Below are 21,332 nucleotides of genomic sequence, written 5' to 3' on the forward strand. Positions count from 1 at the left end.
GGACAAGAGCAGGAGTACCCGTTTTGCAAACAGCCGATTCCTTGGGCAGGCGTGACAGACCCTAAGGCAGAGGAAACACAGGGCTGTGGTGAACTTCTGTTTTACTGACTGCCCTTTCAGGGTTTCAGTACCAAAGAACTCCTGATAAGCCATTCCTGACTATTACACATACTTCAGTATCCTCCTAATTTGTAACATAAGAACCAAAGAGGGTTCCACAAGAAGGGTTTGCTCCTGACACCCTGATAGCGGTTTTGAAAACAAACAAGAACGTAAATGTTTGGGACTTACCAAAGCAGAATAAAGCAGGGACCATAAAATTGAGCTTAATATAAATGTATTGGTAGATGACCTTTAGGCACCTAGTTGTCCTCCTCAAGCTCTGAGCAGGACAGAGCTGCAGTGCTTTTAAAATGTTGTGATAGGCAATTTCAGTGTGAAACTCAATATGCTCGATTGCCATCATTTACGGTCTAGTGACCGTCACCACTGCATAAATTTAACTGAAAAGTTTTGGGGGAATTTTAGTAACATATATCCTTCATTGAACAGGTGCAATTAAACTATACCTGTCAACAGCTGCAGATTTATGTGCTTTTTTTTTTTTTTTTTTTTCAACCAAAGCACCTGAGATTAAAACTTTACAGAATGACACAGGTCTTAAATTGGCCAACGTAACACGTCAGGCACGTACTGGATGAGGCCGACTCTGTGTAACCGTCCAACTCAAACCAACGGGCTGTGTGAGCGGGGGGCGAGCCTGGCTCCGCTGCCCCATGGCCAGCCCCCGAGAAGGCCATCTGTCTGCGGTGCAGCCGCGGGAGGCAGGGCTCCATGCTCTCCCTCAGCGGAGCGGGGCTGGCTGTGCCAGGGCTGCTGTTCCTCCTCCTTATCCAGAACGGGCAGATGATCCTCTGCTGCCAAAACCAAGAGCTCACCCTCCCTGCAGCATAATTTTCCTCTGCTCTGCCGCCCCTCAGTGCGGAATCGCACAGACAGGCAGCCCTCTTCTACTGCTGTGCTGGGGGGACTCGGGGGATTTCCAGTTGCGGGGGATGGCCGGAGCACGGAACGCCCTGGTGTACGAGAGACGTGACTCTCACTGAAACCGACAGGCACAGAGCGGTTTTCAAACGGATTTCTCATTTGTGGAGCGTTTGCCCAGTGCCTTGGCACCGTGTCTGGAGCTCTGCCACCTCCCTCCCCCCAAATGAGACCTGGGTCTTTGCACAGGATTACAAAAGAACCTCAGTCCTGACTGATGGAGATGGGGCTTCAGATACCGCCATAACACAAAATAAAAAATAACGTGTAATTGCTTCAAGTAGCACGGCAGTCTGCTACAACATTTTCCAACGTGCGCTGCGCAATACATTTGTTTCCTCACAGACGGTCGCCGTTAATTGCTTTAAAGAGGACAGTGAAACAACAACAAAACCATGTTTCACATGGTTTCAAACCATCTCTGTGGAAATCGAGTAACGTAACAGCAAAACCACACCGAAGGTGCCCTGAGGCAAAACGCGCCGGCTCGTGCTCTCCCGCGCGGAGCCCCGCTCTGGCGCTTGCTCTTGGCTCCCGTTGCTCGTTAGGTAGCACGTTGCCCAAGGTGTGCTGCGAACCACCAGCCTGGCAGAAGCACTCGCCTGCCGCTCTGGGATATCAAGAATATGTGGCACATTAGTCATGCCAAGTGCTTCAGGGAAGAATTTTGCATTTATTATGAATAAGGCAGAAAACAAGCTTTCATCTTAATTTACTACTGCTCCTCCTTGTGGGAAGCCCCTGGGAGCAAATACATCGTACCACTACAGAGCGATCGTTTCGTAGCCGGAGTGAAGGAACAATGGGTTACTTTCCTGATATAATACAACTCTCTACTTTAACGGCACCCATGTTTGTCCCTGTCTGAAGCTTTTTTTAATTCTAACATAGAGTACTTGTGACGGTCTCCTATTGGGTATTCCTGTTTGTACAGATACCTGCTCTGCTGGGGAAAAAAAAAAAGTTAGAAATGGACCTCACCTCTGAGTGAGAGCTGTGCTGTCACTGAGATCGCTCCTAATACAGCAGAAACGAAACACTACAGCAGCGCACAAACCCGTGGCAAAACTGCCAAACGCACCCGTGCCCAGGAAGATGTCACCGTACCTTCTGCGTTGAACAGACATCCCTCTGCACATCCAAGGTCCATTTAGCAGCCACACTCCCTGCTTCGCCATACGGATAAGGCTTTGATTAAAATATTGCAATTGATTAAAATGATGACATAATTACCTGCTATCGGTTCTCGCAGCAGAAGCCCCAACTGGTAAATCATTCCACGGGGCACACAAAGAAGCTAGTTCTGGATTGCAAGAACTATCGTGACTTCAGTTACACAAGTTTTTGGCCAGCAAATTCGTGGGGCATGACTCCCACGATACATATTTTCTCTGTATATAGTTCCCTACCCAATCCTGACAGATACCCTATAGGGACAGAAGCTGCCCAGGTCTAATTGAAAGTCACCTTCCCAGTGCCCCAGAGCGGAGAGACGGAGAGGCCCTCTCTCCTGAGCGCAGCGGGGCGAGTCACCTTCTGGCCATCTCCTCCAGCAAAGCACTCACCCAGGGAAAGAACCCAAGACTGCAAAATTAAAGGTGGGTGGGAGAGCCCCACAAGATCTGGCGGTCTGCCCGAGGCAGCGCAGGCTGCAGGAGGAGATGGACCTTCAGAAGAGCCTCATTAAGAGCAGAGCCCGGCCACGTCTTACCTTTGCCTATGCACTGGGCGGGAGCTTATGAAAGGGAGCCGCCACCATGCAGAGCCTTCGCCGTGCGGGGCTAGAAGCAAAGCCGCCCGACGACTGCGGAAAGCAAATCCCTAGGTCGTATTTTCAGAGAGATCATTATAACACCCTAGCTGTCCCATTTTATCAGTGTATGTACAGCTGCCGATGCTCATGTTCTGCAATTATCTGGCTTGTTCCACAAACGGGGTGATCACCAAGGGATAAATAACTGGAGGAAAGGTCACATGTTACCGAGCAATGCTTCCCCCGTGCTTTGTTGCAGCCTTAATTTTATTCAAACACTAACAAAATGCACCTATTTCAGTAATTCCACTAATGAGCTGTTACTTTTGGACATCTTAGGAAAAGGGCAAAGGTACAAAGGTTCAATTATTTGTCATTTACTTATGCCTTCCAGTTCCTTCAAATTGGCCGCTTGAACACACAGGGATAATATGCTATCCCTAGTCTACTATTGTCAGCCACATACCAGCAATACTATCTATCCCCTTTTACTTTTATTATCCTCTTTGTTACAGTATACGTGTTACAGGCAAGGGAGGCTTCTTTTGAAAGCTGGAGTATTTTTCCACTGAAACAGTATTCTAATAGTTTTCTGTTTGCGAACAGCAGCAGCAGGATCTTCAGAACCATTAAAAGTCACCCGTACCACCCTTTGAGAGGGATGGCAAAACTCCTGACAGCTTTTATCAGGCAAATCTTTAGAACCGTTGAAAACAGCCCTGTAATAACAGCAATAAAGACCGACTAATCCAAAGCCAGATACGAGGCCGTGAATCGATGTCCCTCCCCAACACGCACTCCTTTCAGAGGTATCATTCAAGTGGCTGCAGAAATGACAGCTTATGAAGACAGATGCTGTACCGCATTAAAAGCCTCCCCAAAACCTTGTGGAGAAAAAGCCCAGGCCCGTTTGCACTGGGTGGTCAGCGTTTGTGATGCTCGTTCTTCAGAGAAGAAAGCGACCGAGTGACCGAACCCTTAGGAGAAGAGGCCGTTTAGGGGCCGGCGATGCTGGTTTGGAGCTACAAACCCGACAGCCACAAACCACTACTAGCGGGTTTATTCATATCATGCATCTGCCTCCTGCCCTTCGTGGGTGCTCTCTCGGAGCCTGCAGGCTGCACCCCGCGGGCCAGGTTACGGAGGAAATTGTTAACTCGCTAATTTTTGCAGCATGTGTGGACCAAATATTTAATTAAAGTCAGACCTGGTGTGTGCTATCGCCCAATACAGCTTATCTGAATGTGCAGCATAGAGACATCGTCCACCAGCGTTTGTGATTAATTCACCACTCGCAGATGGCCAAGCCACGTGGGTATCCTTCAGCATATCCCAAGTGCGAGACCCTCGCTGGTAGTTGGGTGACCTAATGAAAACTGAAGGACCAGAACACGCTAAGTGAGGAACAGATCGCTATATCCACGCAGATAAATATGCCGAGGAATGCTCTGGCACTTCACCTATTTTGTACAGAGCACTTTGCGTCCCTGCTATTAATTTTTTTTCAGTTTGCAAAGCAGGATAGCTGGGTCCAAACATTTTACACTTAAGAGGAGAGGAAGCCATACAGATGGGATGCATTATTGCCTTTATTTTACATAGAACGTAAGTGCAGGGAGACGGAGAAATGTATTTAGGAGTTACACAGGGTGATTTTGTCGTTAAGGAACTAAAGAATAACTCAGGTCTCTCGGTTTTTCCTTTTTCCTTAACAGATTTCCTGTCTCTCCTGTTTTAATAATTTAAAAAAAAAATGTAAATGATGTATTTTTAAAACACTTCCATTTAGAAACATAAGTGACATTAATTCGGATTTTCTAAATGATTGGGAGTTCTGTAGTTTTAAAATCTTAAGTAGAACTCGTTTCATTTTTGCACAGCTAGAAATTCTCTCTCTCTCATAAGATAAAGCATCCAGTTTTGGTAGCAGTAGCAGACTGCAAAATATCCAAACCTTTGGTTTGTCTTGGACTTTAGCATCTTTAGCTTTGGGCCATATACACATATTGGCTGGAGAATCGAGTTCGGGGGAGAAGCAGAAACAGTTTTTCTGGTAGCTTATTGTTTGCCTTTGACAGCTGTTGGAAACTGCTTACACGCTGGAAATATTAATAGTCTTGATGGAGATAAGTGAGGCAGGCAGGAATTAGAAGAGCTGTTTATCACATGGCTCTCCTATACGGCCGCAACTTCCTCTGGACAAGTCCGATAATACAATTTGGTCCTGAAACACGCGCAGCAGATTGTGGTGTATTTACTCGGAGCCGTAACCAGAAAATAAAGGCGGCGGCATGGCGAAGCGAAGGCCTTGCACCTTCTCGTTAAATGCCGGGCTGTTCCTGGAGGTTTCCGCAGCTGCAGCAATTACTTTTTGAGTCTACATAGGAGGGAAGGAGAGGGCCTTTTCCCTTTCCTGTGGACCTTGTTTCAGTGAGTTATGCCTCTGTACCTCACGATTAGATTGCTGTAATGTCCTATACATGTACCTTTACCCTCAGGGCTCTCAGAAATAAAGCTGATACAGAATGCAGCTGCCTGCTTATTAAGCAAGAAGGCGTGTTGGGAGCACAGCTAGCCCCTCGGCCAGGATCCACGCTGCCTCGCCGTGATGAAATTCCAGGCGGAGCTCAGAGGGATCCTGTGAACCTCCAGATCCCAAGGTGGTGGAGCCCAGCCAGCCGGCGGACCTCCCTGCGGTGGGCTGCAATTCTGCCACGTAAATGCAAAGGAGCTGCTGGGGGGGATGCTCAGCTGGCTGGACCAGATCTTCCTTTTACTCAGACTTTTAGGAAAGGTGCAGACACTTGCCTGCAAGGTCAGTGAGTTTATTTTATTAATGCCATCAGTTGATGACATAATGCTATTGGTAGCCACTTATATCTCAAAATTTTAAAATTTAAACCCTTCTCAGTATATTTTAGCATTGCTACACTTATTGCCATCACATTCTCCAAATGCAAGCATGTTCTCCTCAAGTCAGAAATGTCACCAAACTGGTACACTGCCTCTTAAAAAATTCGACTGCTGTATCAGCTCTGCCCCTCAGCCCGCTCTGTTATATCGTGCACCCTGAGAAAGGGTACAGGTCACTGCATTTCCTCAGAGCCTGTACTTTCAAGCTCATCACAGCAGTATCAAAGTGAGTATACAGTTAAGGATAATGGCACACTCAAAACCATTCAAAAACTGAATGTACCAGCAACAACCTAAGTCATTCTCAGCTTTGAAAGTTAAATAACCAGAGGGGGGGGGAAGAGAGAGATAATGACAGGTTCAGAATTCTTGTAAGCCTGACGAACAGTTCTCAAGACAACTACGTATCTCGTAAGATAATTTTGCGACAGTAAATCAGAAGTCAACTTTTGTCTCAACATTACATTTAGATAAGGGAAAGCAAGCAGAAATTATCAAAATACTTCCCTGCACATTCACTTCAGAAATCCGGATGCTTTGGAAGTTGACAAAGTATAATTACTGACAGCTTAAATACGACAAGCCGCACAAAGGCAGGAAAACACTTGCAAAATAGTTGACATAACCGAAGAGAGGAATCCGCTTCGCCCAGCTACGCACCAACGCATGGCTTGAGGCAGAGCGCGCCAACCCTTGCGGGCAGCAGGGCGGCAGAGGGGGTCCCCGCGGGCGCGGGGCGGCGAGCACAGCTCCCGCGCCGTGCGCCGCTCCACCCAAACCGCGCCCCGCTCCCACAGACCCCGCCAGACCGCGCAGAGCGAGAGGTCGCCTTCAAGCGATCCTGACCCAACACACCTTTCAGAGGCACAGAACCTTCCCCCGTTAACTGGCTGGTCTCATCTCTAAAGAAACGTCAAAACCGCCTTACCTGGGGAAGGCCTGCACCGCTGACTGCGGTTCCGTGAAACCACAACGCTCCTTGCGGCGAGGCCCACGCACGCCTGGGCGTGATTCATGTGTAACGTGCTCTCGCCACAACGCCCTAAGTTGCTTGCTAATCTACCGGATAGCTAAACACGCAGCCCTGCCGAACGGCGAGATGAGATGATAATAAAATTACCTAGAAAATCTGTGTTAAACAGGGAAGAGCCCACACTTAATTGTGTTTTCGCATATATAACTTTCAGGGGCAGGGAACTGCAGACTCATAAATCAGCCGAGATTACACTTCCCTACAAATGTGCTCTTAAAAGTCTGCATTTCAAGTTTCTGAGCAGGATGCACCAGTGTTATTTAAGTGGTGCATATAAGCCAAGGACAAGTCAGACCACCGTTGTTATCTACATGAACGTGAACAAAAGGGCGTGCCTTTCTTGATTTAAAATAAATTGAAACAAGAATTGTAATTCAGTTAGTTCTGAATCCGTCTTTTTGCCCACAATGAGAGCAGCAAGCCGTCTGCTAAACTGACCTGCATCTCACACACATCTTGCTGACGGGAGAATCCACGCCTTAAAGGAAGGAGTAAAAAGTCCTGTACAAGCCTGGTGAGAGGTAGCGAGCTACGCCATTGCTCATCACTCGCACAAGTATATTTGATTTCTTCCTATTCAATAGTGATGTTTCCAGGTCTTCAAAATTAAATGTTTTCCAAATGTAAATCCTTGGAAAGCTTAACTTCTCCGAAAATACAAGATTTCACAAACTGTGAAGCAGTTATAAATGTTTATAAATGTTTACTTTTGAAAGAGAATATACCATAAAGGATCTTAACACATAGTCTAGAAAAAAAATAAGCGGAAATACCTCTCATGGCTATGCGGTTCCCGCCTCGCGCCCTCCCCGGCAGGAGCGCAGCGGCACCGAGTCCTGGGAGCGCATAGTGCCCCACGGCCAGAGGGCCTCGCGCGCGGGACCGGCCGCGCCGAGCTGCGGCTGAGCAGCACGTGGACAGGCGGGACGCCTGGAATTGGCCGGTGTGGGCTTTCGCCTCCCATCACACGCGCACAAAGGCCTCCTTCGTGCCTTGGGTATAACCGACGGACGGGCAACCTCTGCTTCAAATTCTTGCTCTTTGGTTAAGGGAAAGTCTTTTCGGATGAATTTATAATCATATTTTTTTCACCTACTAAAGGTTAATAAATCATCACTGTCAGTTTGATAAGAGCATAAGGGCCAGGCAGCTACAGCCAGAACAAAATATAATTACACAAAATAATTTTGCCCCTTGTAGTTTGTTACAGATCTTTTCATTATTTCTGGGACTAACACTAAATGGCTCAGTTTCAGGTCTATTATACTTGATAATTTACATTCATTACAATCAGGGATAGGTAACCATGGGGCTTATTATCACATCCATTACGAGTGACACCATTTGCAAGATGCTCTACACTAAATGTACTTGTTGCTGCAGTGATACAGGCTGGGAAATTGCTCTACATTCGAGGATAGGAAGGAAGAACAAATTAGAAAAAGACCACCAAGAAATCAGTGGGAATGTCCCAGTTCTAAATAAAAAAAAAGAGGGGGGGGTATTTAAAATTATAATCTGATGCGTTTATAGCTGTTGCAGAGCAGACCCAGGGACTGAGCAAGGGATCTCCTGGGCACGGGGCTCTGAGTAGACACACAATACATCAAAAAAAATATCTTCGCGTCCAAGGAGTTCTTTGTGAACCCTGAGGCCATGAGAGCCTTGTGGGGGCTTAATGGCAAGGCAATACTTCTGCGCTGCCCCCTTTTCGTTCTGTACGAGCCCCCCTAGCTCCCGCTGTACCTGAGCCCACCGGGGAGCCCCGGGAGCAGGGTCCCTGGCTGGCAGCCGGCCCCGCTCCTCGCCCCAGCCGCCCGGCGCAATCATGCTGTTTATCCCTCTGCGACAATCAGGCAGGCACGGCACAACACCTGGTACTCCGGTCCGGGGCCCTCCTTGGCAGCTGACTGCGAAAGCTCCCTGCCAGGTGGTTGCACTTCAATTACATTAGCTAGGCATTGTAGGGTTAACAAGTATCCAGAGGAAATCTTTTATTCATATAACACAGTATGCCTTTTGTTGATCTTTGAATAATGTTGCTTGAAATCCATTAAATTAAAATACTCTTTCAAGCACACAGCCTGCAACAGGTACGGCAGTGCGTACCCACCGCTGTCTGCTCACACGGCATTGTCACGGGCACACGGCCGTTTCAGGAAAATTTGATCCCCGAAAGCAGATGATTAAGTCAGCATTTAAAACAACATTTTTTTTCCCTGGAAGTGACCTCTCAGTGGGGGGAATGGGTTCCCCTTTCATTGCGTAGCTCAGCCGGTGTGCATGCTGTGATGTCTCTCCATTTCCCCAAGGGAGTAAATTAAAATTCTGGGGCATGTTTATGAAATCTGCTTTTTTTACTTGTAAAGTGGGGGTGGTGGGTGAGTGGGGAGGGGAGGAAGCAAAACTGAGAATGTAAGCGACCCCTTCACAACAAGGCAAGTTAATGCAATGGTTTCACTGTTGCTGACTTCTTCTAAATGTTCTACTCTTTCTAAAAAAATTTCCCCATAGGTTTTGACTAACTCAGTTTGGCCATAGAGTCTTATCACATTTAATTATGGGGCAAGAGGTGAGTTAATGACTGAGCCGTATGATATACTGTTTAAACGACCACGTCCTCAATTCAGGCACAAGACAAATGATGGTGAATACGGAGAGTGCTAGGGAGGATGCCAAAGGGCTGTTCGGCTGGCTACCCAGCCCTCGGTGACAGTCGCTGTCTTAACGCCTAGGACTGGTCAGTTTTAAACTAACTTCAACCAAAAAACTGTGAGAAGACGACACAGTCAGAAGACAGACTACTGTATACAGGCGATCCAATGCGCAGAGGAACAAGAGCAGAAGTGCTGAAAACTGCCCCAAGACAGTACAAGAGAAAAACTGCTTCTGCCTGTAGGCAGAAGTGAGATTACAGAAACAACGCGAAGGGCTCTGAAAAACCAGCAAGGTGGTCAGAGAGACCAGAAGTGCCACCGGAGCCCTTTCCAGATCCGGGCGTTTAGTTTGCGTTTTCAAATTAAAAGCTGCTGAAGCTCACTGCAGCACTAGAGGCAGGCTGGGGTTGGGCCGTGCAAGCTGCACGCCACAGGTGGGACGACCCGTCCCCGTGGTGGAGACCCCCCAGGGGCTCAGAAGATTGGGGTCGCACAAAGACACCAGGGAAAGCGTCCGCCAGCAATTCTGCTGTGCGAGCGACGGGGCACTGGCGAAGGCTTCCCGCTCCTGCCCATCGCCAAGGTGTCTGGGTTACGGAGCACGCGCTCCCACCACGAGGAGATCACGGCCGATTCACGGAACGGCAGCACTTTGTTAGAATGGAAAATTAATCTGATTTGAGAAGGCAAGCGAGCGAGCTCGTGCCGCCGTAGAGAAAGCTGTGATGCGGAGCGGAAATCCTACGCGAGAGGCCCAAGGAGCTCCTGCTCACGCTCCCTGTGAGCCAACGCCAGGCAGCAGCGGTGGATGACAGCTGGCGACAACCTGCAGCTCTGCTCCCTTTCTCCAGGGCTATCACAGAAACCCACCTAAGAGCCCCCAGTGGAAGAGCAGAGCTGTTCCGCTCTGCACAGCCCTTGCCACCTGCTTCCCGCCAGAGCTTTCTGACACAGCTCATGCTCCAGACGGCGCAGAAATGCTCCTCTGAACCGCGCTGAAGATGACCGCAAGTCACCTGGAGGGCTGCCCCTTCCCCGGCACGTGCCTCGAAGCACACCTCCAGCTTTCAGGCTGGGCGAAGGATGCTAACAAGGCGCGTGTGCCGAGGAGCTGCCCGCCGGGCGCGCGAGCCTGCGGGACGCGCGGGGGTCCGGCCGTTCAAGCGGCTCCGGGCACGAGAGGCGCCCGGGTTGCGCAGCCCTCGTCAGACACGGGCTGCGCAGAAACCCGGCAGGTTTGCCTCGTGTTCTTGGCTTCCACTGAAACGCATCCTGTTCTTACTGTTGACACTATTTCTTGAAGCCAGTGCCCTTTAAGCTACGTTTCTGAAGTTCTTTGAAGTCCTTCACTGCTGAGTCATCTCAGATATAAAAGGAGATCACGGGGATCCCAGAGAGAAAGGGGGAGAGCAGGAGATGAATTTTTAATGAAGCATCAAAGTTGGTGGAAGCAAACAGAGAAGGAAAATCTATAGGGACCGTGACCTAGGGAAGAAGCTACACAGCAGTCACGCTGCATGCTGCTGCCGTCGTACCTCACTGGAAAAATATTTCAAGTGCAGGATTATGTAAGATTTTTCTTTATTCATGTTTTCTTCCAATTTTTGTTAAGTCTTATCAATGAAATACCTATCCAGCTATAAGCTTTCTGAATGAACATCTTTTAATTAAAATTTATCTTTTAATTAAAATAAAAAGCAATGTGAGAGTTCTGAACATGTCCTACTCTACTGTTTCATTTGCAACTTACTGTTTTTATAATTACAGCTTTTCAAAAGCTAGAGTTTTCTACTGCTTGAGAAACACAATGGGCAAATTTTCTGATTTTTGAGCAGAAAGCTGCTCTGCATACTAGATGACACTCTCCTACAACATCCACCACCAGAGGCTAGTTCACCGTTATTTAGCTTGCTCTCTCGAAACTCGACCACCCAATTTCACACAGTTTTTAAAAGGAAGGTTTTTGTCACTCAATTGTCAACTATTCTGCCTCCTACGGAACGTAATAAACTCTGAAATAACTCCTGCGCAGCTACACGCTAACGCTTTCCGTATTTATCTTCACGAGGAATTCAGTCAACCATTTCTTCCTAGTCAATAACGAAAGGAGAATCGGTGTCTTCAGCACGAGTAGCCCTTCTCCATGCAAGTTTGTGATGACGCCTGTGTCGCGACCTACATCACTCCCCTGCTACGGGAACTGCGAGGTGGTCCTGTGAGCAGCCTGCAAAATTTCATCCATTTGCTGGAAAATATCCACTGCAGCACAAGATGAGGCCATCCAAATAATTTCACTTGCTAATTAAGTTCGGAAATACATTACAGCCTTGTCTTCGAGGGTGATTTTAACAGACTTCGGTGCTTATTGCACCACCAAGCCGTCTTGCTATTTGACAACCAAATTCTATGACTTGGTATAACAGCAGTAACGCCGACACACGTTAAGTGGATTATTTGAAATTAAACATTTGGCTTTTTGCAACATCTATTTTCAATAAATGCCTTGGCTTTGCCGTGGTATTTATCTGTGCAGGCACACCGTTATCTGATCCCAGTGTATAATGCCATTAATATTATTGCATATTTATATTATGCTACCGTGAGCAAGGTTGGGCTACCAGGGTATTAGAAGCTGCCTATATGAAGCAGATACTGTTCTGCAGCTCAAAACAATGACCAGCACTTCTGAATGAAAAGAGAGAAAGTGAACATTAGCACATCAAAGGCCCCTTTCTGAAAGAAGAAAAATTGCATGATGCACACTTTAATCTTCCTGACAATCTATGCATGGATTGAACTGAATTCTATTTTTCACACAAATGTGAATGCTTGATACGAGGACATCTTTACCAACAGCAAAAAGAACAGAGAAAGACGTGCTAGCACAGTCTTTGAACTTTTAAAATATGGATTAACATGCGATAATGTTTAACAACTGATAGAACAACAGCCACCTTATCTCTCTTAATAAACCCAAATAACGTAAAACACATTTTACGGGCAACGTACAGGAAAACTGTTATAAATATTTTAATCTTTAAAAAATTAAGAAATTAGTAGTAAACAAAATACAGGCAATATTAAAATCTGCAGGTAAGTGTGTATTATTTAAAGTCAGTTACCCAACACAGAACACCCTGAAGTGTAATTCGCTTACTTAGCACTCCTATTTGGCTAACCAACGGTGGAACAGGACCCGTGCTTATAGGTTTAAAAGAAAATACTGCTAAAATAGGTGTACAACACACATTACATTAATCACGCTCATTCTGCTGTAGTGAGCTCAGCGAATTCTGCATGTAGATCTTCTCGCACTGCAGAAGACTTGTGTCACTCAGCCCGGAGAAGCAAACACTTAGGAGCTACTCTGATCTCGACAGCTCTGTGCTCAGCAAAGCCAATAGAGAAGCGCTTCCAGAAAAGAAGAGCACAGGGCAGCAGCACGATACTACCCGACGCTGCGAGAAGGGCTCAGCGATGCAGCTCTCTATACCCTCTCCATCGAATCGTTACCTCTTGCAGCGTGACACCGCGGACGGGGAGGCTCTGATCGCCCCCTTCACCCTTAGGCAAAACTTACTTTTACTCTGTTCCTTTAAAAAGGAGCAGCAGACCACACTTAGATTCACCAAAATGGGCTGTTACAGCATGGGGTCAGAGGTGAGAGGATGAGTTAGCATGTGGAAACATTGGAAAAGGAATTACAAATAACCATTTCGAAAATCTCTCTTTTAGGGCAATGAAAACACTCGACATTCGTGTTAGAATTGGTCCAAAAGAGGACAGCGGCATGAGGAAAACCCACAAAAGATTAACGTGGCCGAGAACTGTCACAGCATCGAAAAGTTTGCCTGTGCCTCACCTCAGACAGCCATGATGCTACAGAACAGGACACTGAAGGTACAACAAAAAACAGGGGCCCTTTATACTAATTTCGCAAATATCGTCTGCAATGTAGAAAGCAGGCAATATGGTTCACTTTTCTAAACACACTGGGTTCAGCCCCATACCCAAGACTGCTGTTTCACTCTGTATTTTGCTTCTCTGGGACACAGCCTTACTCAAAGCACCGGCTAAAACACGTACTGGGGGAGGAAAGAATGACCGGACCAGACAGATGGTCTGCCTTTGGATGCTGAAAGGGATTTTGAGGGAGTTGAACAGTGTGACTTAAATATTCAGGACAAGAATTAAGGTAAACACAGATCAATCCAAATTAGGTAAAGCACAACTACAGCACCACAATACCGTGCCATATATAAAAAACAGCAACGGATCACAAACACAAAAATGCCGTAGGCAAAAGTGTCCTTTTTCTCCTTTACTAATCTCGCTAGCTCCAAAGTCGGTCATGAGAGGAATGTGACAGTCACATTCAGCACAACTGTTTGATTCTTAATATACAGAAGTCTTCTAAAACTGTTTTTCTTAAAAATCCTGACACTCCTGAAATATTGCCTCTTCTGCCTGACCAGGAAACTGAAATTTACTTTTGTTTTAAAAAAAGCGCCACCATTTATTCATTCTGCACGAATCACTGACTCAGCACATTACTGCACAGTCAAAATGCACAGAGGTAAAGCAGCAGAAACACCCAAAAGTATTTAGGAGCTTCTGTCCTACTGTTTTCTTGCAGTTCTGGACCATTATGACAATAGTCTCTAACTCCAGCAGCACTGGTGGATTCCACTCCACCCTAAAATCTCATTTTACTGAATACTATAAAACAAACAAACAAAACCCAAACCCAAACCAAAAAGCCCAAACCCAAAGCTGTCTCAGTCTGATGCTCTAAATGTAACAAAAAGATTCAATACCAGGGGAGGAAAACGCCTGTCTGCACACATCCTATTTCTAATGTTCTTCCAGTAAGCGCTAAAAGGAAAAAAAAACAAAAAAACCATTTTGTTACCAGTCCCTGTATATCTTCTTCAACAAGACAAGGGAAGATTAAAAATTGTTATTCTGGGCATTAAAAAGGATGCTAAATTCCACGTGAGCCTTTGATTTGTAAGCACCAGTTTCACCGATACTGTGATTGACATGAAAAATTGAAACTAAAAGTAAAACCTCTCCACGTTGCTTTCCGAGATCCTGGTGCTTTGTGTGTTGACTTTTGGGATTCCAAAATGCGTGTTGCTGTGGTATTTAAAACAAAACAAAACAAAACGGAAATGCTGGCATGCAAATCCTATTCAACAACTTGAGAATACTAAGGGCTTTTACAAGGCAAAGAACACGTTAAAAGTTCATTAATTAAACAGTGCTTGTGAACAGATGGAATGGCTATCTGGGCTCTAATTACTGTAAGTTGGTACAGAGGTTCGCAGACCTTAATGAGGTTCAATAAAATGAATGATTACACATCAATCACAATTAGAGAAACCTGTAAGATGAGCTGAATTATCATGGCAACAAGTCATAAAACATTGGAGCACAAAACCCAACAGGCTCTGTGAAATCCTATAAAGAAAACAGTTTCTGAATTAAAACGGTTCTTCTGGATAGGAACGATTCCCCTCTACTGCCAACCCCGTAAAAACGCTCGGTGATTTAGCAGTAAGGGTCGCGCTGTCCCTCTCCGACGCCCTGGAGGACTGGATAGCCGCAGGAGTGGGGGGCTCTGCAGTACCTAAAGGGTCAGCAACAGCAAGGCAAGGCAACGGTCTGAAAAACTGCCAGTTACAGAAATGGAGAGAACGGGAACTCTCTGTCGCACATTAAATATGTTGCTGGAAATAAAGACACGGATGTTTCTTTTTATTGTCCCAGTGGAGTGGAGATGTCAAACATCAGGTACAGAGGCCGTTTAAAACCAGTACAATTAGAACATGTGGCTATTTGGACAACTGTCTAGTTGAGATTATTCAGACCAATATGTGTGGGTGTAAAACTGTTATTCCTACAGCTCCCAACCTTAAGTAACAAGGAGCTTTATTTAAAAATTAAGGGCAGAAAAATAATCCCTGGCACTTCTACCTCTTACCACTGGAGCCGCCTGTGGGAAATGGTGTTTTCAGAGCCTCAAAGTTCCCAGCTGTAACAGATGCTGGCAGCGGGGAGAGGAAGGGGGTAAGGTGGAGACAGAAATTAATACTAAGGGGAGGAGTTCACTTATAAGTCTCTGGACATCAGCCTCAGTCCCCGTTCCCCAGAGTAACAGCTCTCTGCTTTTATCACCTGCTCTGTACTGCTACACTTCTCTCGCCTCGATGGCGTGACTCTGGCAGACACAGCCCTGCAACACCCCGCGAGGCAGCTTTCAATACCAGGAAGTTCCTTAGGGTCACAGGGACGGCACAAGTTAAGGTAAGGCCTTTCAGGAACAAGAGAGAAGAAAAATGTGCGCTAGCTTGAGGTTATTTTCTAGAGTTTAATGACTTCCCTTTCACGATGCTGCATTTTTGGTACCAAGACTTTGCAGTAATGAATAGCTGAGCTAGCCCCAAGTTTGTTTGTTATGGTGATAACACTAAGATCTCTAAGTGAAATAACTGCTGCTTGAACAGCACTGCTTGCCCAGCTGAAAGGTGGGCAGGAGAATGACTCTTGCATTCAAGGAAGCCAACCAACTGTAGGCTAGCTAGGCTTTATAAGATCACCCGTGTTGTTACACAGGTGAAAACGAACAAGATGGATAATCCTAAATAGGTACAACGAATCTAGCTGTTCAGCAGAAGTTACAGTTACAGGCTCTCAAAAAAAAAAAACCAAACCAAACAAAACCCACAGCAAAAAAACCCCTCACAAACCCACAAAAACCCACACCACAAAAACCCAAAAGCTGGCCCAGGCCAATTCAGAGAAAGTATCGAAAAAACAGCAAATTAACAGAGAATTATTTTTTTTTAACAGAAAATGCTGTACATGTACTAGATTGTTACTTAGCATTAGATTTAAGAAATCATTAAAAGCCATCTGCTCCTGTTTATACACTAGAACCCTGACAGTTAATCTTACTGTGAAATACACACAAAAGTATGATACTGAGGAAAGAAAAAATACAAATTAAATACATCAGCCAATAAACCCACCATGAAAGAGGAGCTTTCTCCTATTCCTCTCTTGCTGTCTTCACATTCAGCTCCCCAACCTAATAAAAAAAGCCCCCAGTAACAGGATGACTACAAAAGTTTTTCAAGCACATGTAGAGGGAAACCCTTTCCTCTTTGAAAAATGATGTACAGTTATGGTGCTACCCATTAAAGTAGCTTTCATATAAGAGGCACAAAAATTATGCACCTCGTCCTCTTAGCATCAGATGCACAGAAACGTCAGGTTGGATGGATGTCAGGGGGTGATCTAGTCTCATGTCCTCAAGGCATGGTCAACACCCCATTCAGAAGCTCATTTTTAGCAAAAGAGAAACAAAGTGATTAAGAAAATTCAAAGCTAAACCTAAAAACATCTTTCCTGATCAGAAAATGACTGCTTAACTTTTGACTGAAGTGATGGCAGCATGTACGGTTCATGAAAAACCTACTGAGGTCAGGATTCCTTTAAAAGAAAAAGAAATAGTTTGAAAAAAGACGTAAGCCTATGTTGGCGATTACACATTTGTATTAACACAAGAGCCCGATCGCTGGGGACGCGCACACGAAACCGCCCACACGCGCGTCTAGCTGGTCCTCGTGCACCCTTTGCGCCTTCTCACCCCCCGCGCGGAGGCAACCGCGTGGTGTCAGGGGCACAGGGACTGCCTTGCTGCGTCGAAACCACGGCTTCCGAGGGCGGCACCCAGGCGTGGGCCGTCGCGAGGACGTGGTGCACCGCGCTGGAGCCGCTGGGAACCCCGCAGCAGGCCGCTGTGGAGCCACCAGCCCCACAAGAGCTCTCAAACCATCCCCTAGCAAAGACTTTCCGAAGCCAGGGCTTCTCCTTAAAAACATTCCCCGCGGGAGCATTGACCTCGACGAAGCGCGGCCCGCAGGGGCTCCTTGTAACAAGTTGCTCTCGGGGAGCCCGAAGCACGGAGCTCGGCCACCTTCATCTTTCACCGCAGGTCCCTTTGTTCCTTTGTTGCGGTGGAGGGAGCGGGGAGCTCCCCGCCGTGCCGCTCGCTCCCTTCCCTACCCCTCATACCTCCCTTATGCTTTTTGTCTCGTAACAACAGTAAGCAAGCCTGAGCTTTTCACTCTCTTCTAACGAGTCTTTTCATGACCTATATAATTCCACATTCATGCAGCGTGCCACGCGACCAGGATGTGCTTTAGTTTTCTCTGAATTTTGCAGTTTAATTTGATGATTACACTGTAAGAATTAAGATGCATCCTTTTAATCTAAATTACTCAGGGTAATTTAACTTAATTTTATTAAAACGTAGAAACGATCGCTGTACGTTCTGCACAAAGGAATTAGACTGGAAGGTTAAGAATCAGCAGCAGCGATACCAGCAGCTCCCTCTAGTTGGAAAGTGTATTATTTTTCTCCCCGAAGAGCAAGTGCATAGGAAAAATAGCCAGATATTGCAAGCGTCTTACAATAAGCAGCTCGGTAACTCATGCTGTAAGATATGATCGCTGTAGAAGTACTACCTACATTGCTTTGATTCTCTCTTAAACGAAAATAACTTTGTTACCTATGCTGACTTCTGACTATTTTTGTAATACGTAACTACCAAAAAATAAAAAATTCCCAGCATTTGAAAATGAATCTACTTTGGAACAAACAAACAAAAAAAACCCCCCGTATGTTATAGCAGTGATTTAAAAACTGTGTTTTAGTGAAATGTAAAATCAGTGTTAGAACTTGCATATGCTTTAAATAAATATAGGGTTTCATATATTGATCCAGAAGCCACCTCCTTACATTTCCAAGGCTTTGAAACTAAAGAAGAGGCTTTTTAGCCTGAGGGGTTAAAAGTGTGGGTGTGGAAGTGGGCTTTTGTTAGAAAAATTAGCAATGCTATGAGTCATTGTGCATTAGCGGCAGAATAGTTTTGCATCTTGTATGAATCCAGACACCATATGCCATGCGAGGGCCTGCTACTTTATGCGGTGCCGCTGCTGCCGGGCGGCCACGTGGGCATCCCCAGCGGAAAGGCTGTCTGCGCGCGGCGGCGAGCGCAGGAACCCGGTGATCCGAACACGCTGGACATTGTCGCGAGCAGCAGGAACAGCTGGTAAGCCAGCAGCGCTAGCAGAGCTAGCGGAGCCAGCGCGCCGCAGCGGCGGCGGCGAGCCAGCATGCTAATGAGACGGCGAGCGCGCACAAAGCCCGCCGCAGAGGGGCGCGACCCCGGGGCCGCTGGGTCCCGCGCGGCCCACGTTTCGGAGACCTCAGCCCGCGCCTCGGGACCGCGCCGCTGCTGCTCCCCTGCGCCCGCTGGGCCCCCAGCGCCGCACCAAGGGCTCGGGGCCGGGCGCCCTGCTCCGCTCAAACACAAGCGTCACCTCTGCTCTCGCCAGCAACGCGGCGAGCGGGCCAAGACGACAACCCTCGGTCAGGCGAGACTCGCGCCGAAGCCAAGGCGCGCTTTGTCCGTCAGAGGGCTGCACAGCCTGAATTACACTTAAAGTCCGTTCAGATAAAGCTCTGCTTTTTTTTCTTCACCCATTTGTGACAGAAGCCAAACAAACGTAACCCCCCGGAAATCCAAAGTGTAAGCGACTGTTCAGAAGCAAGTTTCCAAAGGATACAACAGAGGTTTTTAGCTACACAGATCCCTCCCCAAAGTGAGTACGGGTGGAACAGCAAAATCATCAAAACTTACTTTGGAAATAAAAGCACACAAATCCCTTTAATTTGTCTGGTGTATAAGCAGAAGAACACCCCAAACCACCAAAAATCCCTGTAAGATTGAATGAAGTACTCATTAGTAACCTGAATGTATCAATTTTGCTTCTGCCAAACTTCAAACAGAGCCCCTCATTAAACACAAGGGAGAGGTTCTTTGTCTGATACACACAAAACACTGAGCAATAGGTGTTTGGACCTCTACATATAGAGAGGGAGCCTGAGTTCACACCTTCCTGTGAAAGATCTGTTAGGAACAAAAGAACGGTACCACACTGCCTCGATGCTTGTTGTTGAAGTCAAACTGAAGGCAGACTTCCATCACGGACCTCCCGGAAGCCCTCTGGGTAAGCCATGGCTACGCTAACAAAACTGCGCTCCTGATAAACTTGTTTTGTTTTTACAGGAAACAGCAGAAACACTCTGCTCGCTGTCAGCTTGACCAGACTAAGTATTTCATGAGCGATGCCACCAAAGCCGGCAGACGGCAGGTGAGCGGCCAGTTAATCTAGAAACGCGGCCAATGCCAGGCTGCTCTAAGCACCCTGCTAGGCACCCCGTGAACACCTACTAGCTATCGGCCAGTCGGTACAACCCCAGAATCCGTACGCCTCCCTCTGCAGCCCTTGCTCACGGTGCTCTTTGCAGACTGGCAGAGAAATCGACTGCATTTTGCTTGTGAATATACGAAGAACTATATTGTGCTTTTATAGATCTAAACTTCATAAACATTACTCCCAGCAGTGGTACACAAACCCTTCTGCTCACCCAAGTTTGATTCAGCACTAGACCACAAGTTTAAAGCAGCACTTCTATAAAAAGCCCAGTTTCCTGCAAAATTATTCATGAACAAATAAAATATTACTGATGGAATAAAGAAACCAAGTGTTTCATTCAAAGCAGCAGCTTCTCCATGGCAGAGGAGAGTTAGGATTCAAATTCCCAGCTCCCAGTCCTGACCTGCTGCTTATACTCGATGTACTAGATTGTTTCCAGCAAGACCATGACTTTCCAGTCTTTGGTAGGGGCTGAAGAGGTTATGGCTGTGTATTTTAGGAAGCTTGTTCTCAAATAGCTTGTTTTTTTTTCCCCCCCCCTCCTATTTCTGACATTTCACACAGTGAATTCATTTTTCATAAAAAAAAAAAAGCATTACATTCATGATGTCACTTAGTCCCAGGTTCATTTTTTTAACTACCCGTTAAATCACTCGGCAAATAAAAGCCTTTAAAACTGCTGGGGTTTGTTTGCTCTTACTGGAGAGTACAGTTGCTGCACAGAGATCATCATCAGGAGGGGCAGCAGTCCGTGCTGTTTAAAACTCTGCTACAGAATTAGCTTGGGACTTTCTCAGCAACCCTCAGTGATCTTTACAGCTTCCAGCTGCGGAGAATAGCGATGCCCCATGTTACAGCAGAAAAATAAATCGTATTGTTAACATGCAAACTTCACCGCTGCCCCCCGTGCTGTCTGTAAAACGGTGAAGCTCACCAGCAGCTCGCAGCGATGCGTACACGAGACGTGCGTCTAGCCAGGGACTATGAGCAGGGACAGGTACGTACAGATGCGCACGCAAAAATACAGAAATCTAAAACCACTGTGTCCACACATCGTTCAGCAGCGTGTGAAGTTTAAATCCGCAGAAGCATTATATACCCTTTATATATTCACAAGCGGGATGCAGTAGATTTCTCCGCAAGTCTATGAAGAGTACTATGAATAAGAGCTGAAGAGCCGCCTCCGCAATCCCATGTAATGCCACCTAAAAGCTTTGCCTCGCATGACTTATTACAGGCTGGAGCAGATTAGAGGCATCGATCGCCGCCTGGAGAAGGTTCTTGCTGCGAGGAGGGAAGGCAGCCGCAGAGACAGACAGCTCGGCCATCGATCCGCTCCAGCGGGGAGCTGCGCTGCAGAATGAAGGTCAGTGCTGCTTTACACCACCCCGCGCAGCCACCGCCGCGTCCATCAGCATCCCTCAGAGACCGCTGCGGCAGGGCCAAATGCTTCTGTCTGAAACTCAAACCCTCGCGCGAGGGCAGCCCTCAGAGAGGCGAGGGACGGCAAGTTAAACCTGCTGCTCTCTGCAGACAAAGTGGCGGAGGACCGACTACAGACAAACGCTCCCGCGAGCCAGGACCGATCATGTCGGCAGAAAACCATCAGATGCCATGTCATATAAATTGTCACAGCTCCT

At 46.8% G+C, this 21,332-nt stretch overlaps 1 protein-coding gene across 3 annotated transcripts in view; it reads right to left on the minus strand.

The window, feature by feature from the left end:
• Positions 1-21,332, minus strand: part of RALGAPA2 (Ral GTPase activating protein catalytic subunit alpha 2) — a 132,841-nt gene that overhangs the window by 19,638 nt on the left and 91,871 nt on the right. Inside the window, exon 39 of one of the 3 annotated variants that reach the window (XM_064445504.1) lies at positions 7,463-7,776. The exons of the other annotated variants lie outside the window; for them this stretch is intronic. Within the exon in view, the coding sequence (XP_064301574.1) occupies positions 7,770-7,776 (7 nt within the window). The 3' untranslated portion in view covers positions 7,463-7,769. Of the gene's footprint in view, positions 1-7,462; positions 7,777-21,332 lie in introns of those variants that run through there. 3 annotated transcript variants of the gene reach the window in all.

Source organism: Phalacrocorax carbo, chromosome 3 (genome assembly GCF_963921805.1).
Source record: "Phalacrocorax carbo chromosome 3, bPhaCar2.1, whole genome shotgun sequence".
Classification (NCBI taxonomy): domain Eukaryota; kingdom Metazoa; phylum Chordata; class Aves; order Suliformes; family Phalacrocoracidae; genus Phalacrocorax; species Phalacrocorax carbo.